The sequence below is a fragment of the Gadus macrocephalus genome, chromosome 15 (genome assembly GCF_031168955.1).
Source record: "Gadus macrocephalus chromosome 15, ASM3116895v1".
Taxonomy (NCBI): domain Eukaryota; kingdom Metazoa; phylum Chordata; class Actinopteri; order Gadiformes; family Gadidae; genus Gadus; species Gadus macrocephalus.
The window spans coordinates 23,888,231-23,910,154 of record NC_082396.1 but is presented as its reverse complement, the minus strand read 5'-3'; the positions used below and the strand labels follow the sequence as shown (position 1 = coordinate 23,910,154).

Here is a 21,924-nt window from a genome sequence, read left to right as displayed (position 1 = left end):
TACACAGTATCCATCGATATATAAAATACATATTCGGTTTCAAATATACATTGGTCATTTGTGTAGCCCAATATAATTTTGACACCTTTATAATGTAACAAAATTAACCTAACCATGCAGAGACTGAGCTGTGGTGTTTTGAAGTTCATCTCACCGAGCGGAGGGCCCTCACGCTGTCGGTCATTAACTCTGACCCTGCAGTGGCTTCTTCAGCTCATCACTCAACATGTGGCATCTGGAAGTTTAAAGGTTAAATCTTGCCCTCACCGGAAAACACAGAAGCCAAACCCTGGTCACTCAGTCTGCATGTCTGTCTGCCTCGAGGTCAACCCACAGGAGGACATTGCGAGGAGATCAGACATGGCATGGACCTTGAGCTTGTCTGAGGCACGAGGGCCAAACCAAGGTTCAATTGAGACCAGAACACCCACATCTTCCTTACGGTCAATGAGAAGTTGTACGATGAATTTGTATTATTTGATCAGGTTAAACGCTCATTAAACATCGAATTTACAAGAGGAATAGACAGCAGCAGCTTAAAATATAACTCCAAAAGTAGTACAGCCCAACAGAAGACCTTATTTTACACATCTGGCAGAGGAGGAAAACCTCCAAGGTTGGTTTTGACTGCATCCGCTTCCACTACAGCTCTAACCGTTGGTTAAGCCCCAGCGTCGAGCCCTGCCTAGATTTCTGGCAGAGGTCTGTCCTCACCATCCTCAGGGACAGTGTGTCCCTCTTTTTTAATATAAGGGGTCACAAGGAATAGGGAGCTCTATCCATGCATGGCGGGTGAAGAACCTCATCGCATAGCCAAGTATTACACATTTAGTACACATATTAGGCTATACATATAATATATATTATTATTATTATTATTATAATAAATATTATTACTAGCCTCTTTATAAGGTTAATTCTTATTATTACACATTGAATGGCATTTGGACATCATGGAAATAAATGTGAATGCTTGCAAACTACAGTTAATAAATTAAATAGCCCAATAAAATGTAAAAGCTTGGCAACACACACACACACACACACACACACACTAGGAGGAGTGTAATAAGTACATGTGGTAGGTAGATGATGGGAAGAAGACAGCGTTGTTTCCTGCCCTTTATTTCGGAGGCACTTGACGCTTCACAATTCATACACAAAACAAGTGAAAAAAACAATATTAACAATATATCATTATGTTCAGATCTCCTTTATACAGCCGATTAAACCCTGCCCCAACAGGTGAAATGTGTTAACAGTGAGGGGCTGAACACTAACCCCTGAAGGCTATATGCAACCAGAAGCTGACCTCGGGCTCATCCAGGATTCCTGCTCATGTTGGGGTGAATCATTATGGAGTTAAGACTCTCTATGGTGACCACTGCAATATGGCAACAATATACAGGCGAGATGATTGGTGGAACCAGAGAGGAAGAGGGGGGCTGTGCAAGCAAGGTGCGCCCGCTGATATATGATTTAAATAATACGTGTCAAGCACCAGCAGTGCTCACGTGAAGGAATAAGGGGTGACCGCGAGAGAACACGAAGGGTACTGGAAGCGGTTGTGGTTGTGCCCCCTCTAGGCGCTCTTGTCCTTAAAGTAGGTGTGCTCGATGTGTTTGCAGAAGGCCAGCAGGTTGCTGCACCGCTTGATCCGCTCAGCCAACTCGCTGCTGGTCAGCTGTGTGGTCAGGATGGTGAAGAGGTGGCCGAACACCAGCGCATCCAGCTCTGTGGGGCTGACACACACACACACACACACACACACAGACATGTTATTCCGACTACACTTTTTTCCGATTGCACAACAACAACTACTTCCGGGGAGACTACCATTTTCCTAAGACAGGCCCCATTTCCAGAGCGGCCCTTTAAGCCAGCGAGACAACATACTGGCCAGAAGAGTATTTGTGAAGCAGCACCGCACGCAACTGATGCAGAGTTGTGTTATTCCCAAAGTGCAGTCCGCGGACCACCAGTGGTCCGTCACGGTACTGCAGGTGGTCAGTCGAAAAGCAAAATAAGATACTTTTTTTTTTTAACATTAATTTTACCAGGAATATTTTTTATTATACAAATTGAAAATATGTATATTATTATAAATATGTATTAATGTACATTTAAATTTAATTTAAGTTATTGTGTGATTACTAAAATAGGCTAGTGCAAAGATTAGAGCGTCCCAGAATCTTAGGGCTATTGGCGCTAGGCGGGAACGTTGAAGTCCAGTAGCATATAATATGTGGCAGCCGTTGTGTGCAGTAAACTTTCTTTGAACAAGCCTGTTGTACTGATACTATGACCTGTAATTTATTGTGCTAGTAGGCCTATTAAAGGTCCCATGGCATGAAAATCTCACTTTATGAGGTTTTCTAACGTAAATATGAGTTCCCCTAGCCTGCCTATGGTCCCCCAGTGTCTAAAACTTGCGTTCGGTGTAAAACGAGAACTAGGTGTTCTGCTCGCCTTTGACGAAAACGGAGGCTCAAGGGGAATGTAATGTGGTCCCATATGTCGTCATAAAGGATCTATCCTCCCCTTTCTCTGCCTTGCCCGCCCAAAAAATTTGACCCGCCAATGAGACACGACCGTGCGAGCGCCACATGTGTGTGTGCAAGTGTTTGCTGTCGGTTCTTTGACGTCTCTTGTATTTCCACAACGAGACTGTAGTGGGGGTTATCTCAGCCATGGTTGAGAAGGAATTGGGGGAAAGGAACTTTGGCTTTGACTCCCTGGAGTACATGAACTGCGACATGCCGCCGGTTGCCGCGAGGCACCACCGCCGCGAAGCACCACTGCCCGGCAGCGGGCAGCGGGCAGCCGGCAGCGGGCAGCGGGCAGCGCACGGTTCAGTCTACTTCAGATTGATGTGGAAGTGGAAGAACCAGAGACGTCGGAGAACCCGACGAAGTCGTTTGTGATTCATAATATCGTCTGGAGGCGCACCAGGCTTTTGGCCATGATAATATGTATGATATGATATAGATATCTATGTATTATATGATATTATTTAGATATAGAGCTCCAGGACTGTAACACAAGGGTTGTACACTTCCTTGTTATTTGGATAACCGTTCTGCTTTTGGTGTTATGGCGCATAACACGTCGGACTCTCGTCTCTGGTATTTCCACAACGAGACTCGTAGTGGGGATTATCTCAGCCATGGATGAGAATGAATTGGGGGAAAGGAACTTTGGCTTTGAATTGTTGGCCGTGAATTTCTCCCGCTTGAGCCCCGCTTCCCGCTGCCGAGGGACCACCGCCTCGGCGCTGCAGGAGGCAGAGGTGACTAAGCGCTGCCCGGCAACAATCCCTTTCTCCTCCATGTCGCGGTTCAGTCTACTTCAGATTGATGTGGACGTGGAAGAACCAGGAACGTCTGAGAACCCAACGCGGTCGTTTGAGATTCATAATATCGGCTCACACAGCTTTTGGCCGTGATAATATATATTATATGATATAGATATCTATGTATAATATGATATTATTTAGATATAGAGCTCCAGGACTCGGCTAAAGGCTGTGTGCGCCTCGCCATTGCGATGCATCCACTGTAAACAGAGCACATAGTACCGTGGCTGCAAGCTGCTCAGGGCCACACCCCCACCCTCCTCCTTGACCCGCCTCGCTCCTCCTCATTTGCATTATAGCTACAGACACCAAAACAGCGCATTTGGGGGAAGCTCAATATGCGACTGGCTCGGAGTGGCTGTAATTCTGCACCACGGCTGAATTTCTGAATACTGTGATAGTGGCCCACTAATACACCATAAAATAGCATGTCATGGGACCTTTAAGAGGTGCGGGTAATTCAGGTTGGACTGTGTGTAGACAAATTTTATTATGTGTATTATGCAAAAAATCTTGATTACAAATAGTGGTTCACACACACAAAGTTTGAAAACCCCTGGCGTAGGGAATAATAAAAAACATAGATCGTCAAAATGTGATGAGCAACCCATAATATTTAGGGACACAATGACCAATCACATTCAGGTACACAATGGCCATGGCTGGCTCTGGCCACTTTGTACCAAAAAGAAAATAATCCACTCAAACATAAAAAATTCGGAGCAGGATAATCCGATGCGAGCCCGGGATCAGACACAGCTAAAGTAGTGCTGTAGCTTAACTTAACTTTATGGAAACACCCAATCGATCATCTTCTCCTTGCAGATATATTATCGCTCTCGCCGGCAAGACAATATGATGCACAAGTTCACTCAAAGTCCTCGCAATAATAATTTGTACACGTGGATTTGTTAGTTCTGCGCTTGCCTTGTTTGGCAGTGAACGGACAGCATGTGAGTGAGAGAGAGAGGTTACATACTGTTTGTTGAAGAAGTATGGCTGAGTTCCCAGCCTCTGGGACAGCGCCTGACAACACTGGCTCACATCCTCATACACCTGAAAGACACCACGTCATAGAACGCTACAATACAGAAACAATGCCATCATGGCCTCATTGCTATGTAGAAGGGACAGTCAATTTATCACAGCACCACAACATGCAGCGTCATCTGTAAGGATTAGAAACCGAGAAGTGAGACATACTTAAAAAACACACGTATCCCTCCCACCTGTTCCAGGCACTTTCCTCCCCAGCCAATAGCCTTCATCTTCCTGCGGACGTCCCACTGCTTCTGATAGGCCAGGATGTGGTTCAGTGGCCATGAGTACGGACTGCTGTATCTGGGCCGAGAGATCTATATTGCAGGCCATAGAGACAAGATGTGCACATTTATACACCGCTCTATCCTTCCACACAGGCACAGAAACATCTGGGAAAGTAAATGCTGTTCCAGAGACTCCAAATGGACAAACAGCTCATAGGCCCACACACATACACACAAACAGGGGTCTGACCTCAGCAGCTGTAGAATCATCACACCACTGGACGTACAACTGTGAAATAACCAAGAGGTAAACAGAGTATAAAACAGTGGATGAGATTTTAACACAATTGATTATAATGTAGTTGTGCATACATTCATTGGACATGTGGCATAGGATACAGATCCACCACTGGATTACTGGCCCCACTGCTATTTGTTTTAAACTTCCAAGTGTTGTGGGGCACCCTTTCATTTATTCATAAACATATACTGACAGCAAAATAGTGTTCTGCTGTAAAAGACTAAAATTCAACATGATAGAAAGTACCATATTGTTCTACTGTGTACAACAGAAGCAGAAGGATGACAAAGATGCTGCTATTTCTTGATATGTGATTATGTTATAGCGTTGTGCGAGACCATTTCTGTTGGAATGTTCCCGATCCCAGGGTCGAAAATTATAGAGTGTGTAGACCATTGGCAGGTGAAAACCTGCTTACAAATTCAAATAATTGCTCCGACTGTTTTTTTATCAATTTTTGCAACTTAATTTTGGACCGTGACGGAGCCCTGATTGACTCTGATCACAAACTGCGCACGTGCTCTAGAGAACCGCTGTGCGAACCGCTCATCAGAACCACTCACCAGAACCGCTCATCAGAACTGTGCTCATCAGAACTGTGCTCATCAGAACCACATCTTATCAACATAGTGCTCCTCACACACCTCAACATATCACAGGGGAAACAATGAAATCTGTTGAGGCTGTTTTTGTGTGCATGTGTGTGTTTACCTCTGCAGTCAGCAGCATGTTGTGGACCAGCTCCATGTACGCTTTCATCTCTGCTCTCTGGACATCATCAAGGCCGTCACTGAGAGAATGGCCCTGAGGAAACACACAATCACACCCTGAGATCATGGCCCTGAGGAGACACAAAATCAAACCCAAGACCAAGTCCACACTGAGACCAAGTCCACACCTAGACCGTGTCCATACCTAGACCGTGTCCATACCTAGACCGTGTCCATACCTAGACCGTGTCCATACCTAGACCGTGTCCATACCTAGAGCGTGTCCATACCTAGAGCGTGTCCATACCTAGACCGTGTCCATACCTAGACCGTGTCCATACCTAGAACGTGTCCATACCTAGACCATGCTATACCTAGCCTATATCCATACTAAGAATGTGTTTATTTATCCCTAGACTGTGTCCATAACTAGACCATGTCAATACCTAGACTATGTCCACACTGAGACTATATCCATACCTAGACTATGTTGTCACTGCACCGGATTAATTTCTAAAGCATTTTTATTTTCTACATACAAGCTAAGACCACCTCAGCAGATACAGTGTTTTGGGCATGCGCATGGGAGCATGGATATAACCTCTGCACACGACTAATGAACTCACATTTTAGGTTGGACATTTGATTACAAACATACATAATTTGTTGCAAGGTGGCACAGATGATGCCACCCATTCACACAACAAAGTTGGGGGAAGTTGGGATATTTATTAAAATTTATAAAATACATAAAAAGGCTTTGTATTTTCCTTTTCTGGCCATCCATCATAGTGTGTGTTAAGGATGTGCAGCGAGCCCCGTATATGCATCTGTATTTGTTGAGGCAGCCAAACTATTTGTATTTGTATAAAAAAGGTGAAATAATACATTTTTTGTTCATTCTTTCTTTCTTATTTTAGGATATATAGTGTTCCACCCCTAGCTTGTGTGTGTATTTGCTTTGTGTGATCTTGAATATCACAAGTTCTGCGGTGCAATTCCAATGAAACATTTTGGTTTGATGATCATTTAAACACTGCAAAATATTTGAATCAGTGTCTTAATGTGAAACTGAGTGGGTCTGGTTTCCAATGAGAGCCCTCACACCAGCAGCGCCATACAGCTGTAGGCGCTCTAGAACCTCCAGCAATGCTCACATCCTTTACTACACATTCTACAGAAGAATGAGCCCTAAAGTAGAGTCTTCCGCAGCTGCGTTCTCCCACGCTGCAGCAAGACACTCCGTGGCTGGAGAAGGAAGCCACTGACTTCTAGCTTACCCCTTATATTGTAGTTGAGCTTTTTGAGCGTTATTCAGATAAAACATGTAATTTCAGTCATCAAACCATTTCAGAAATTAAATAGGAGAAAACAATCAACTAAATTTAGAACACACATTTAGAAACGTTACAAGGTGCGCGTGAAAGGAGAATGGTGGCACAGCGCAACTGTTCTTTTGGGATATTGCATACGTCTTGAGAGATATAAGTTCAATACAGTAACAATATTCAAACTTTAGCCTCCAAATTCTGATCTGACCTTTCAATTAAAATTTGAATATTGACATTATCATAAGGTTTAGATGTTTTCTGTTTGTTACCTTGGCTTTAGTAAACTGGACAATGGGTCCCAGTTCAGACACCACCTGGTTCCCAACATGTACAAATGGAACCTTCCCTATAGCATGAGGGACAGAGAATAAGAAGGAAGAGAGCACATTCATATTTACTGTTCAATGAGTATGTTTAATTTTTGTGATATCCTTCAATTTCCAATGAAAAAAGTAATGAGTGGTTCACTAACCAGAGGGGGACATATACTCTGCGTTGGCCTTGCAAGCAACTTGGACTGGAAGGCCACACATCCTCAGGTAGGTCTGCGGAGAGCAGTTATTGGATTTAACAAATGACTCCATAGACATTGTGGTCTTGGGTCATTCAGAACATTTACATGCCCACTAATAAACTATTATGGTCAAAATAACATAACCATATGGTTCAGCAATCAGCTCATTTATAAACAGTAAAGTAAACACCTTCGGTCGGGAACTCAAAGAATTCCCTTAAGCGTAGCATAATAAGCAGTTAAGACACCTAGATACCTCGAACACCATTCAATATACTTTGACATGTAGACACCAAACTGTGTTATAATCAGTAATCTCCTTCTGTTCGTGCACCAAAGTTTCACATGTTCACTTCATATTCTACGGATACAGCTTATTCACAAGATATTTGAAAAGCATGTTCAGTATTGACATGCGTTGGCTAACTGTTCAGCACACTTTTTGGCCGAGAATGTGACATCTCTGTCATGTGGACATGAGACAAAAGAAAATCCGCAATTTATAAGTGTGGGTAGTCTTGTTTGACCCGTTTTTATGGGTGTGACAGTTTTAAGATAAACTGAAATCAAATATTGCTTTGGGTCATGTTGACATCGACACAAATTCAATGAATTCAAATTTGCTTCTCAAAAAATTATTCCAAATAATTACCATTCAATTCATATGTGCTTACATATTATTAGCATCGCACAGCCAGACCATATTCAGCTCACTAATACCGCTCAGCAAAAACAAAGGTGAGCTCGCGAGGATGGCTATCGGAGGCTAACAGGTTTTGCATGGGTATTGAACTGAAAGGGGGAAGGAGAAGCCTCACCTGAACGGCCAGAGATGAGGCACAATCCGAGAGCAGGATCTGATCATCTGAAGGAAGGAAATGTAAACATGATGATTGTAAATTGGATGCTTCCGTGGTCCATACACTCGCTCTCTCTGGCACACACACACACACACACACACACACACACACACACACACACACACACACACACACACACACACACACACACACACACACACACACACACACACACACACACACACACACACACACTTACCCTTCAGCGGTTGGTACAAAGTGGCATTTTCCGGCCAGGGCTCAACAGCTGGAAATAATACAAACAGAATAGAAATAAACCCTTCTGATCATTGGTGTAGTTTAACGTGTAGTATAACTTGCAGTAGGCGACAAGGGAACAGTACATTAACTGCAAAGACAGTTGATCGGCTAGAGCCGATATTCCCTGCCCCTATTGGCACTGTGGGTTGGGGTGTGCGTTGTGTTCTCTCTTGTACAGACAAAAGGGACCAGGATATAAAAGGGGCAAGGACATTGAGTTTGTAGTGCTCCTCACCGCGAGAACAGGAGTACCGATCCCTGGACGCCGACAAACGGAACAATCATCGCTGACCCGCTACCACCCGAGACTACTACCCGACCAGACCTCGCAACGCCAGGAAGGACCACTCGGACGTTCTTCGGTTCACGACAACGCCTGCCAGTCCCGTGAGAAAGGGACGTACCCTAGCCATAAGGCCTAAAAAATGTTTTTGTTTGGTTCCGGTTTCCGACCGACCCTGTCAATTTATGTGCGACCCAAATTATTTTATGAGCTTTATAAAAAAAAGAAAAAAAAAAAGGATTTTTATTTTTTTTATGCAAACTATAATTACGTTTTGCTACAGCATCTCTTCATTCTGTACAAGGATGAGCGAATTTTCTCGTTTTTAAATGAAAACAACCTACCTATCATTCGCTGCCGCTGGAAAAAATAAAATAATAAAATAAAATAAATTCCCTACCTACCCATGACCTCAACTGACAACCAACAGGAACCAAACTTCTTTTTTTTTTTAGGCGTAAGCTTTGCATGAGTCTGGTTCCGATAGCGTCAAACCACCCTGACAATTGTTCTGCCTCTCTGTTCTGTCTGGAAGTCACCCTCCGTTCCGGTGCAATCTTCTAGCCCGCTCAGGCCTCCGTGACCAGCGAGAGACGTTGTAGACGGACGGATCCCTACACCATGTTTCACAGCAGTGTTTGTTTTGTTTGTTTGTTTTCAAACTCGTGGGACTAGCTTGGCGCTAGCTGGAACGGACGATTTTATACCTTATTTGTTTATAGGTGATACTCATCTTAGAGTTTTTAATAGGAAATTGTACTAATAAAGTATTTATTTTAATAATTGATCCATTGACTGCTGTTGTGGTATTTGGGGGATTCCTAGTTAAGAGTTTTGCGCAACAATAACATGTAGTGCAACGTCTAGTATAACGTGTAGTATAACACGTAGTATGATGTGTAGTAGGGATGGGCATGATTAATCGATGATCGACTAATTGATCGTTAAGAATTTCGTCGATTACGTGAATTTTTCATCGATTAAACTAATGCAGTGTGCAATTAAACATTTTACCACACGGGGGCAATATTTTAATTTGCGGCTCCTCCCCGCAATAAACATCCCGCTTTGAACGGTGAACTCTTTACGCATTGCAGCTATAAAAAGCTATAAAAACTATACTAAACTAAACTACAAAATTACTATTAATGCAGGCTATGTGGAAAATGTGCCGACTTTGGCTCAGCCTGGCTCCGCCCTCTTCCGCTACGTAGCTAAGATGGCTGCCGTTGAGTACGAAAAGTGTACATCACCACACACTTCGCGATTTGACCGTTTTCAGTACACTTATTTTCGCCCGATCTGAATCGGAACGCCCTACGTACTCAAACATAGACTAGTAAGTACGGATAGTATGGATATTGGAACACGGCGATGTAATCATGAAGCGGACGAGGCCACGGCGAAGTCTGGTGTGGGACCATTATGATTTAAAAAATGACTTATGGGGGAGCACTATAGGCCTACCACTCAAGGCGAGGTTATCATCGAAGCAGAAATAAAGAACTTTCTGAGCCCCTGGATTGTGGAAAGTTGTTCCCCCGCCTTGCCAAGTTAGCACGGAGGTATTTGTGCATCACGGCAACGTCGGTCCCCTCAGAGCGGGTGTTTTCGGCGGCTGGACTGACAGTCACCAGGCTGCGGTCGCGTCTGACCCCAGACTATGTCAACATGCTCATCTTTCTGAACAAATTCCGTAGACTGGTTGGTTAAGTTATAACATGATTGTTTTGTTGATATATTGTTATTATTTTGGGGAGAAACTAGGGTTGTGTTTATTTTTAGTTATGTTTATGAGCACCGGCTTCGAGCTGCATGCTCCGTTGCTTAGAGCAGAGTAGCGCATAACTATTGAACGGATCTGGTTTAACTGAGTTGTTCATCTAATAATAAAGATCCCAATGAGGAAAACACGCTACATTTGTGTTTTCATTTTGAATATAATTTAAAACTATAATAAAACTTAATGTAAAATATTAACGATTAATCGACTAATTGATTGTTAATTCTCCCGACGATCGACGAAGACAACTTAATCGAATGCCCATCCCTAACGTGTAGTATGGCATGAAGTACAACGTGTAATATGATGCAGTTATCCCGCTGCAGTCGGTTGCACCAGCAGAACATAATGCCATCATAAGTTTGGGTGTAAAGTTTGCCTTAACCCTACGCTCGACCTAGCTAGTTTCAAATTAAAAGGTGGTCTAAATTTTGGTTGCACCACCATAACTTAAGTTTTAACATTACTAGTAGTGCGTAAATTGTACCAGTGTCTTACGTAATGACAATTAGATAATTTCAAGCCAATCATTGACAGCCAACAATTTAAACAGGAAGTTCCGGAAAGTTTCCACCTTATCCGAGTGAAGACGCGTTAGCACCCAAATGAGAGGGCAAAGAAAACAGTTTGACAGTCATTTATTCTCTAAAATTTACTTGGGCGGTAGAGGTGTTAAGTTAGGCTATTTGATGGCGGATTTTATAATAAATTGCAGCTCATTGTTGCTTTGTATGCTATTCGTTGTGTGCGTGTCGTGAGTTTTTGTCTGAGTTGGCCTCTACCTGGCTATGCATTGTATGGAATAGCTCTAGAATATTTAATTGGTTTGTACGTGGGCTGGAGTTGTTCTTTATTTTATCTCTCGAGGAGGTAAGGTGGTATGTTAGGAGGTATGTTTGCAACTATTTTCACATAAAGAAGGTATTAACGGAATGAACTGCCAACTTTTGCAAAATTGCACAGCCTGTCACGTTTGGGAAACCAGCGATGTGATAAAATTTTTGACGGACATGGTTTAGTTATGCAGGCTGTACAGGGAAGCCAACATATGTGTTCAGATGCCTGCACGGAGATACTGCCACAGCTCGAACCACTCTGCAGACAGTAGTATTGTGCACATGGACCGAGTCACCAACTAGGTTCTGAAAAGACCCAGTGGCAAAATATCTCAGAGCCAAAGACGCTTGCATCGCTGGACTTAGAGCCGAATTTCAGTTTGTGTTGTGCTGCAGGTTGTTGTCAAGAAAGCCGGTTATTCTAAGCAATTCCGCCCAGCAAAACCGAAATCGCGCATATAAATCCACATCATCATACTGATAAAATGGATCAATCCGGTCACGGACAATCCGTTCCCGACGCAAACCGCTTTGAAACTCCTCTTCCTATTGCTCAAAACGAACAGCCATCTTTTGTATTTAAATATTTTAACGTATTAACTGGCCTTTATCGTTAGAATGGAACTTAAACCAGCAAGAGGGGAGGTGTAAAATATAAGTTATAACTTACTTTTAGGTTGAAACTGTCTGCTAGGTGCAACTGCTATTTTTTTACCAGAGTGTAAAGTCGAACGTTTGGGCAATTTACGTTCGCCGTAGCCTAAAGGCCGATTCATACCTCAGGATCCGGACTCAATGTCCGTACCAAACACTGTCTCCAGGACTACCCGCTCCCGGAGGGGGTTTTGTCCGTCAGTGGGTCCGTCGCCTCTGAGCTTACGAATCCGGAGTGCTCCGGGAGAAATGTAGCAATATCAACGGAAATCGAGGCAGCAGTATCCACCTTATTCCGCCACGCCCCTTTTTACATGTGTTTGTCTTCCGCTTTGTGTTGAAACTTCCGGTCGGTCAAAAGTTGGGATTGATGGATTGTACTTCGTCACCCGAGGTTAATGAACTCCACCGAGGGTGGATGACATGCGGCGGTGGCCTCAGGTGTCATATGGGGATATTTTTTATTATTTAGTCCTGTCGATGGGTCGGCCATGAAGAATTTCAAGAGCACCGAGGCGTATCAATATTTACATAGTTGAAAGGTCGGTCGTGTTTTGCATTCCAAGAACGAGAAGGAGGAAAATCTCTTTTTGAAAGCTGCAGTCAACCCCAGTCATTCCAGCACACCAAGACTAATGCTGCCTTTGAGTATTCTCTGCGAACCGACTCGGATCTCGGATCTGACGCCACGCCCACACTTCAATCGTTTTATTATTTTGCTCGGTCGTTGGAGGAAACATGGACGACACCCGGAAAGCTGCTGTCGCGGTAGCATTGGCAGAGGACCAGTGTGTTCACTTTGAGAGGAGAATATGCACTTAAATCCTATTCAAACAGTCCTGTATATTACTGTAGATGGGATTATTGGTGTTGTAACTTTGCCTTTTGTGTCTTCATTTACAGATTTTTATATAGTAATATTTAAACAAAAAATTCCACAACGCAAATATAATTTGCACAATTTATTTACAGATTTTTGCCTAATGCTTAAACACTAAACATGGTTGCTATGCCCAAAGCATAACTGTTTTTTACATAAGACACTTTGTTCAAAAATGAAATGTCCTGCAACAATGGGCCAAACACATCTTTTTAAATTATAAACCTAACTAAAATTTGAAAAGAACACAGACTCACACACATAAAAAATAAAGCTAATTGAGTACCAATCAGTGTGAGCCTTAGCACTACAAATAGACCTCAGGTGAGCTCAGCTACTTTGTGAGACAGTGAGAGTCAGGGGAAGAGGACAAGAGAGCGATGATAAGCTTGTTATTGCTTAAAACACTTCTTCTTAGTCTTGGGAGTCAAAAAGTGATGAGAAAATTATAAAATAAATATAAGTCATACATAATAGAAACTATTCATGATCTTTTAAGAAGTCCTTAGGTTTTTTCCCTGCATTTATGCTAATGAACACATGCTTACAGGCGATTAGCATAAATCCCTAACTAAAATACGCGATGAAAACGGATTTTATATGGCAATAAAGAACAACATCGGATCTAACAGTATGGATTCATTTTTCAAAGTTCCCGAAAATACCTAGGCTATAAATTCCTGACTGGATATAAGCTCCTGTAAAGGCTATGAGTGATCCCAAAAAGAGCGACAACACGCACACATAGGCCTACACACACATAGGCCTACACACACACACACACAAACACACACACACACACACACACCTAGAGGAAAAACGGCACCGAGGTTGCGGTTTATAGATACAATAAAATGATTGGGCTTAGAGGGTTTTTAACACTGGTGGTCATGTAGCGACACATTTTAGCAACTTACTTTCTCTCTCTCTCTCTCTCTCTCTGTCTGCCTCTCTCTCTCTCTCTCTCTCTGTCTGTCTCTCTCTTTCCTTCTTTCTTCCGCTTCACTCGCTACTGCTAGAATCAATGTAACTGCAACCGTGTAGGGTAGCCTACTGCCAACAACTGCCACACTTGCTGTGTATTTTTCTTGATGTTGGTTACGTGACGATGTGCCGCGTGCTGCGCAATTGACGTTACGCGCTGTACATTTTCTAAAAGGAGCTACGTAAAAAAAATAATAATAATAAATTAGGAGAAGGATTTTTATTGCAGCAGCGGAGAAAATTCAGCAGCGGCGACGCGCCGCTGCTGTGTGAACGTGGGGGAAACACATGCATTTATTAGCTCCTTAATGTTGTCCAAGTGGAACATTTGTAGTTTTATTAATCGCTAAATAAATAGTAGCCTATGTGTTATTTTTGATACAATTATTATTATTATTTTTTTTTTAGGTTTTCGTTTACAGATTTTTCCTTAACGGTTATGATTTACTAACCGGTTACAGGTGTACCCGGTCACATCACTAGTCCAAGTACAATGAAAACCGTTCATACTTCAAGTCACACTGGGCGCAGCCATCTTGAATTCTGTCTCGGAATTTTGCTCGGTCACCACTGAGTTCAACCGAGATGGCGAGTTCGCCATCCGAGGAAAAGGGGCGTTTTCGTGCGTGTCGCTAGGCAACGTCCTCGGACCTCCGAGTCGGATGTATAATAACAGCATAAGGCCAAGTTCACATCTAGCGTTTTTTGTAATAGGGAAAAGTTGAGCCGACCGTTTTTTCAACAAAAAGAAAAGCTGGCAGCGTTTTTTTGCCCTAAAAGCGCCAAGAGCGTTTTTCTATCGCCTAGCAACGAGCCCATTCTAGACCCGACGTTACTCGCCTACTACGTATCCAGGCTAGAGCCCATTGGACATGTCGTAGATCTCGACATGTTCTGTGATTACAACTATTAATCGCTCCAACGGCACTTTCCCGAGTGATTTGTCTGCCATCGGTTCTTGTTTTGACAGTTGAGTTTCCTTCGTGACAAGGTGTCAATGTTCGGCTTCTGATTGGTCAGTTGCCCAAAAGACGCCTGACATTGGCCGCTTTCTTCGTGAAAGTTGAACTTTTTTCAACTCTCCGTATGGCAGAAAAAAACGCTGGGAGAGGCGTTTAAAAAAACGGCCGTGACTATTTCCAGAAACGCTCTGCTCCATACGAATATAATGTAAAACAAGCGCTGGCAGATTTAAAAAAATGCTAGATGTGAACGCGGCCTAAGAGCATTCTATTTCAGAGACATGCTTGCTTTTGTTTCAGACGAGAATAATGAAGGTCGCCTGTTGCTCTGTGAGCGTTATATGCAGTTATGCAAATGATTACTTTATACTACCTAACTACTTGGGCCTAAAAAAAAAAAAAAGTTTGGTTCCTGTTAGTTGTCCGTTGAGGTCATGGGTAGGTAGGTAGGGAATTAATTTTATTTTTTCCAGCGGCAGCGAATGATAGGTAGGACTTTTTTCTCTCTTTTTTTTTACAGCAGCTCATAAATAATTTGGGCCGCACATAAATTCAACGGGTTGGTCGGAAACCGGAACCGGACAAAAAAAATGTTTAGGCCTTGTGCATATTTTAACTACTATTTATACATAGTATTGGCTATTCTTTCTAATGTAAATAGTTAGTATTATGTCAAAGTATTAACTCAATCATTAAAGGATTTAGCAAATGCCTCGTGTCAAGTTTATTTTTTTGTCCCTCTCTGACAAAAACATAACGTTTGTGTATAAAAATACAGATATAAGTTTTCAAGTTTGGCATATAATTGTAAAAATGAACAATAGAAACAATAGAAACAACATTTTAACCATGTAACCATAGCAACTTATTGAACATCTTATTCCTCATCTTCTTGTACAATGTCCCCACGAAGATAGACCTGCAGACTCTCAGAATCTTGTCAAATAATACTAGTCATCTTGACTAAAATTGCTAATGTATTGTGCCACTGATAACTAGGGATGGGGATCATTAATATTTATTGATATCGATACCATTTTCGATACTCCTTAACGATCCGAGTCTTTTTCAATACCACTATCGATACTTTTCTATTAATTGGTGGAATGGAAATGCGACGTGCTTTTAGTGATGAGGAAAATATTTAGGAAATAAATAATTGTATTTTAAATTAAATATGTAATTCTTAATACATATTGACATCAGTAGTTTTAATTATATATACTAAAATGATTAGAGCACTAAACAATTGTATTAGTAACACAGAAACATGAGTAATACATTATTACTCATGTTTCTCACCAAAAGCTCAATTTACCGTTTCTCTGTTACATTTGAACGCATCATGATAACCGTCGCTTTACTGAGCCAACCTCAACACATCATCACGCAGAACATCTGAAACTTTATTTACTTTTTAAGATAACTAGCTTGTATGCTACCGATTACAACACCAATTTCACAATTGGATTACTATTTTTAACTGACGGGACTATAGCGACAATGTCTGTGTGTGCGATTACCGTTTGTACTTTGAGTGGATGATTAAGACAGCCACAGGAGGAGTCTTTTCAATTCGGAGACCAGGGGTTGACACTAACGGTTGCCCGCTTGCCCGGGGCAAGTAAAAAAAATGTTTGCGCAAGTTGAGATTTTTTGTGGTTGCCCGAACGGGCAAGTGGATTTTGGGTGGATGTTATATAAAAGCTATTTATTCAAATGTTTTTAGAAACTGCAGAACAACCTTTTGTTCCGCAAAACCACACAAAATAGAAGTATTTGCAATTGATCAGCGAGCTGTCTTCTCTTCTCTCGGAAAGCGAGTTAACAGACACGCATCGCTTCAGTGCGAATATAGCCCCGCCTTCTGTCACAGTGCAGTCTCTGGCAGTGCTAAACGTTAGCCAACACAGCTAGCATCTCAAGTGCAGCACCTCCGCGAACGGTTTAGGTAGAAGTTAAATGGAGTAGTGATGGAGGAGTGCAGTTTGGAAGTACTTTGGATTGAGGCAAATTATCAAGGAAAGTCAAGAACACGGTTTTGGGTTTCATAACTGTGCACATGCACACAGCAATAGCGATCTTTTTCACGAAATTGGACCCTCACAAACTACTGTATATATTACATGAAAGCTGAGCCTCCACTTATTCCAACAGTCCAAACCATATCATTCTGTGACTAAAACTCGCAAATAACAACTTAAGAAGAAACGTCCCCTTTTCTTTTAACAACCAAAAATGAAGTATTACCTTCGTGATTTTTGTCCACAAAGTTGATTCTGATCGAATAGAACCACCATAAACAGATTATCCAGTATCTGGGCCAAATTTTGCAATTTAACGTGGTCTTTTCAATCAATGAATAAGAGAAGGTTTCTTAGGAAATAGGTAAATTGCCTTCAATCAGAAAACATATTCTTCAGCGCAATCTAGTGGCCATATATTTATTTGCGAGTGTTTGGCTTGGTGCATTCGATTGCCCTGAACTTTAAATAGAGGTGTCAAGTGTCAAAATTGTAAGATATCTACCTTTATTTGTGTCTCATAGTAAGACAGCGCTCCCAACTGATACTGATAATTATTTCAGGTGGAAATGTTATCTTCCACTTATGCTGTGTTCCATGGCTTTATTCACTTTAACCAAGTATTATCCCCATTGAATATTTCACTTGCACAACAATCTTTCTTTTGGCCCAAAGATGACATTATCGCCCTTGCAGTTGTGGAGATATAATCTATTTACTTTGGGTATGTTCTTTCCTGAAAAAAACTTTTCCCCTGATATCGAAAATGGTATAGAATATCGATCTTTTTCCAGGAATCGTGTTGAAGTTAGAAAATCCAGTATCGTGACTGACAACCCTACTAGAAACGCGATTGTGATTATTCAGTTAGAGCTACAAGAAACTTGAAAGTTAAAAAAGACATATCTTTGCTACTACCTCTGACATTTAGTTATGTACATATACAGCCACAGGAGGAGTCTTTTCAATTCGGAGACAGTCGAAGGTACTGCATTTGGCCTTTATTTGATGCACAATGCTAATGTGCTTGGCCATTGAGGTTGTGTTCCCCTTTACAATAAATGATTTTCACCCTTTTTGCCCGTTCAGCCATCCTCGGGAGCAAAGTTAACCGCCAGACTTCACTTGTTTTACTTGTAATACATGTTTGCCGTGACGCGACTCGAGGGACACAATATTACGTTACAGGACCTACGGGATATTTTTTTTATAAATGATTGACGGGACTCGATAGTGGTATCGATTAGCCCAAACGTTAATGATTTTCGGGTTTGGAAAAAAGTGGAACCGGGTCCTTGATAGAACCGGGTTTCGATCCCCATCCCTGCTGATAACAGAGTTGCTCAACCAGAAGATAGAACACGAAACGGAACCAATATGGTACCCCCCCTTGTTTACGCGCGGAATAAGGTGGATAGTCAGAAGTCCAACCATTCGCGAAAATAGAGAGTAGTATAATATCTGAGATGTATATGTATTTAACGTTTTATACTTATATTATACTATATACCTTTTTTATTTTTTTGTTCACCTGCTTTGGCAATGGGTTATAACTGGTCATTTAAATATGGCGCAACATTTTGAGGAGAGCAAATGTTGGGCCTTTTTTTTGCCGATTTTTGACGAAGCGAAGTCAGCTCCTCTACAGATGCCACTGCCCTAGAGGATGCATTTCGTAACATCCATAACAACGCTTAAACCGGACGGAGTTATGAAGGGTAGTCCCAGAGACAACGTTTGGTACGGACAGACGAATTTCGTCCGGATCCGGAGGTATGAACCTCTTGCACATTACATCCGTCCGTTGACGGATCCCATTGACCTTGAATGGGGCGGAGCCGCAATGCATTGTGGATGAAAATTTTTCAACTTTTCAGGCAGCGACGGATACGTCGTCAAATCAGATCGCGTATGCTCGGGCTTGGCTGACGGATGCCTCTGCAAAGACTACTCCCCCATCCGTAAGCCACGCCTTCCGTCATCCGTTGACGGACGGTGCAGTGGGCAAGAGGTCCGTCAACGGATCTCATTGACTCTGCATGGGGCGCTCCCGAAATGCATTGTGGGTCTGTCCATCCATTCGGCTCCGTGGCCTGCGTCAAAAAGTTGAGAAATGTTCAACTTTTCAGGCAGTGCCGGATCCATCGGCCAATCAGATCGTCTTATGCAACTGGATCCATTTTGCAATAACAAGCAGGAAAAATCCGGCCGTTATATTTTTTAAAAGAAATGGAATGATAGGATTGTTTTGAGTCACCTGTTTGTGTCATCTTTTGTATTTATATCCACATATCAGCTTTGTAGCGGAAGCGATTTGATTGGCTGCAGTATGCGTCTACAAAGACTACTCCCTAATACGTCAGACACGCCCTCGGTCATCCGTCGACGGACGCATGTAGTGTGAACAAGGGTACAACGACCTCATCACCAGCAGAACAAAATCCGGCCGTTACATTTTTTTAAGGAAATCTGGAATGATAGGATTGTTTTTAGCTTCCTGTTGTTTGCGTCATCTTTTGTATTTATATCCACACATCGGCTTTGTAGCGGGAAGCGATTTGATTGGCTGCAGTATGCGTCTAGAGACTAGTCCCCTATACGTCAGACACGCCCTCGGTCATCCGTTGACGACGCATATAGTGTAAAGGCGTTACTAAATGTCGTTGTTGTGTTACTACACGTCATTGTGTGACTACACGTCGTTGTGTCACAACATGTCGTTGTGTCACTACATGTCATTGTATCACTACATATTGTTGCGTACTGTTCGTCTTTAATCTGAACCGTTTAAGTGCACGATGTGTGACGGTAGTGAAGGGAAAGTCAGGGTAAACATTAAACCATTAGTCATTAAACCATCCTTAAACCAGAGCCTACCTGCTATCTGGGACACGAAGGCTTCGGCAGCGAGCGACATGTCGACAGCTTTATACTATTAGAATGAATCCCGAACTAAATCCCAGACTAAAGAGGTGAACCGATGCTTTATCTCCACAAGGTTACACTAAACAGGCCGTTACCGCTGTGCGCCGTATGGTCCGCAGCTGCAGAGCTCCGGGTGAACGTGCTACCCTCCCACGGGCACACGTTGGTTCCGCTTTGGCTCAAACGTGAAACGGCAGAAACTGGGGAGATTAATCTAATTTCGTCGTGACAGGACAATTTTTATAAACCTTTTCAAATACTCTATTGCACCTTACATTCAGTCTCAAATGGGCCCATCTACCCAATAATAATACAATACTAATGATTCTGCCGCTAGGACTACTACTACTGTGGCTATTTGGCTACTTGGCTACTACCTCTCATATTGCTGCTACTAATAATGATAAAGCCATAGGGCATAATATGCAATACAGAGCTAACGTAGTGTGGGCCTGCTGTTGTGCCAGGGTCTCACTCCCAGGGTCAGCATCTTCCGTTTACTGTAGCAGTGACAAAGAATTCTGAAATAATAACAAATAATACTGCACACTACAATATGATACGAATCAACCATTCAAATCACAGAGCAAGCAGATTAAATATATGATTTCATATTTACATTTTGTGACATATAAGTCAGTCGGATGTCTTCAGATATAGGCTACCTAGATATTATTATATTACCGGTTTTGCCCGTTGCTTGAACACGTTTTGCAAAACTTGGCTCATTGTTTCAAGACTCAAATAAGCAAATAAGACTAAACACTGAGAAATATACCATTCACATCTATGTCAAATTGAAACTCTGCTATTGAAACCTAACAATCCTTTATCAAAAAGTCACTCTGATGACAAAGTGATACACACTTGTAGGCCTATCATATGAATACACTTCCAAATCAGTGGCAACACACTCTACTTTATATAAAACACTGCAGTCTTTCATGTTCACTGTTTTTATTCACTTCCACGGAAGGCACGCTTTCACCACAACCCAAAAATCTAATACTGAATACTGTACATTTAATTGCAGTACCTACCTTACATTGCTGTAAATTCAGTTTAAGCAAAAATAAAACAAAAAATACAAAAAATACACTACTGTACTGTAAACACAGAAAAATTGTGTGTGGGTGGGCTTATGGCTCCTCGCACTGTGTGCCGAATCCATCCATGGATTAACCTTACCTCAATGTCTCCGCAGGCCTGTTCCATTGCCTGCAGAAGAGGCATGCGGGCATGTGGTTGGCGGTCATATACGCGCCATCTTCAGGCCGACAAAAAATCTTCTATAGGGTTCAGAAATGGCAAGTAAGGGTGCAAGTATACAACTTCCAATTGTTTATGGTTTGTGAAACAGTTTTCGACCAAAACAGCCAGATGGAAACTAACATTAACCCAAACAACAACAAACCTGGGCTGCACTGATCTCAGCTGCATCATGAAGTGCATCTAGAAATGTGATGATATGTTGGGTAGTGTAGGGACCTATTTTTGCATTATGGTGCAGTTACCCTCGAAAGCTGGAGGCACACAATGATATATTTACCAATGTGCACAATTGCCCTCTGGCATTTTTGTGTGTGTGTGCTTGTTTGTGTGTGTGTGTGTGTGTGTGTGTGTGTGTGTGTGTGTGTGTGTGTGTGTGTGTGTGTGTGTGTGTGTGTGTGTGTGTGTGTGTGTGTGTGCATGTGTGCGTGTGTGAGAGAGTGTGTGTTTGTGTGTGAGAGTGTGTGTGTGTCTGTGTGTGTGTGCGTGTGTGCATGCGTGTGTGTGTTTGCATAAAGTGTGTTTACGTCCACATTATTAATAAAACATATTATTAGGTGAGTGCTGCATGCAGCGCTCAAATATTGTTCTTCTTAGGTTGCATTCTTTCTTTCTTCTTCATTATTCTCTTTGGGACCTATCTCTTCAAAATTTTCCCAACTCCAGTCCAATTTTAAAATGTTCAGATTAGCTTGGAATCACGCGCTTCATTCAGATTTTTCAAATA

General features: G+C 42.2%; 2 protein-coding genes across 4 annotated transcripts in view; both read right to left on the bottom strand.

Annotated features, from left to right (window-relative positions):
- Window positions 1–21,924, bottom strand: part of LOC132473517 (uncharacterized) — a 241,247-nt gene that overhangs the window by 142,353 nt on the left and 76,970 nt on the right. The gene's annotated exons all lie outside the window — the stretch shown is intronic.
- Window positions 1,110–20,072, bottom strand: mtx2 (metaxin 2). Of its 3 annotated transcripts, none has more exons than XM_060073697.1 (10): window positions 19,881–20,072; window positions 8,536–8,583; window positions 8,295–8,341; window positions 7,435–7,507; window positions 7,232–7,308; window positions 5,633–5,725; window positions 4,871–4,909; window positions 4,585–4,710; window positions 4,335–4,411; window positions 1,110–1,742 (listed from the first exon to the last, which is right to left on the bottom strand). In XM_060073697.1, the coding sequence occupies exons 1-10, from the start codon at window positions 19,918–19,920 to the stop codon at window positions 1,583–1,585; spliced, it is 780 nt and encodes a 259-aa protein (XP_059929680.1). In that variant the 5' UTR covers window positions 19,921–20,072; the 3' UTR covers window positions 1,110–1,582. The 3 variants fall into 3 exon arrangements, with proteins under 3 accessions (XP_059929680.1, XP_059929681.1, XP_059929682.1); XM_060073699.1 differs by lacking the exon at window positions 1,110–1,742 and adding an exon at window positions 2,989–3,383 and having other exon boundaries at window positions 19,881–20,062; XM_060073698.1 differs by lacking the exon at window positions 8,536–8,583 and having other exon boundaries at window positions 19,881–20,062.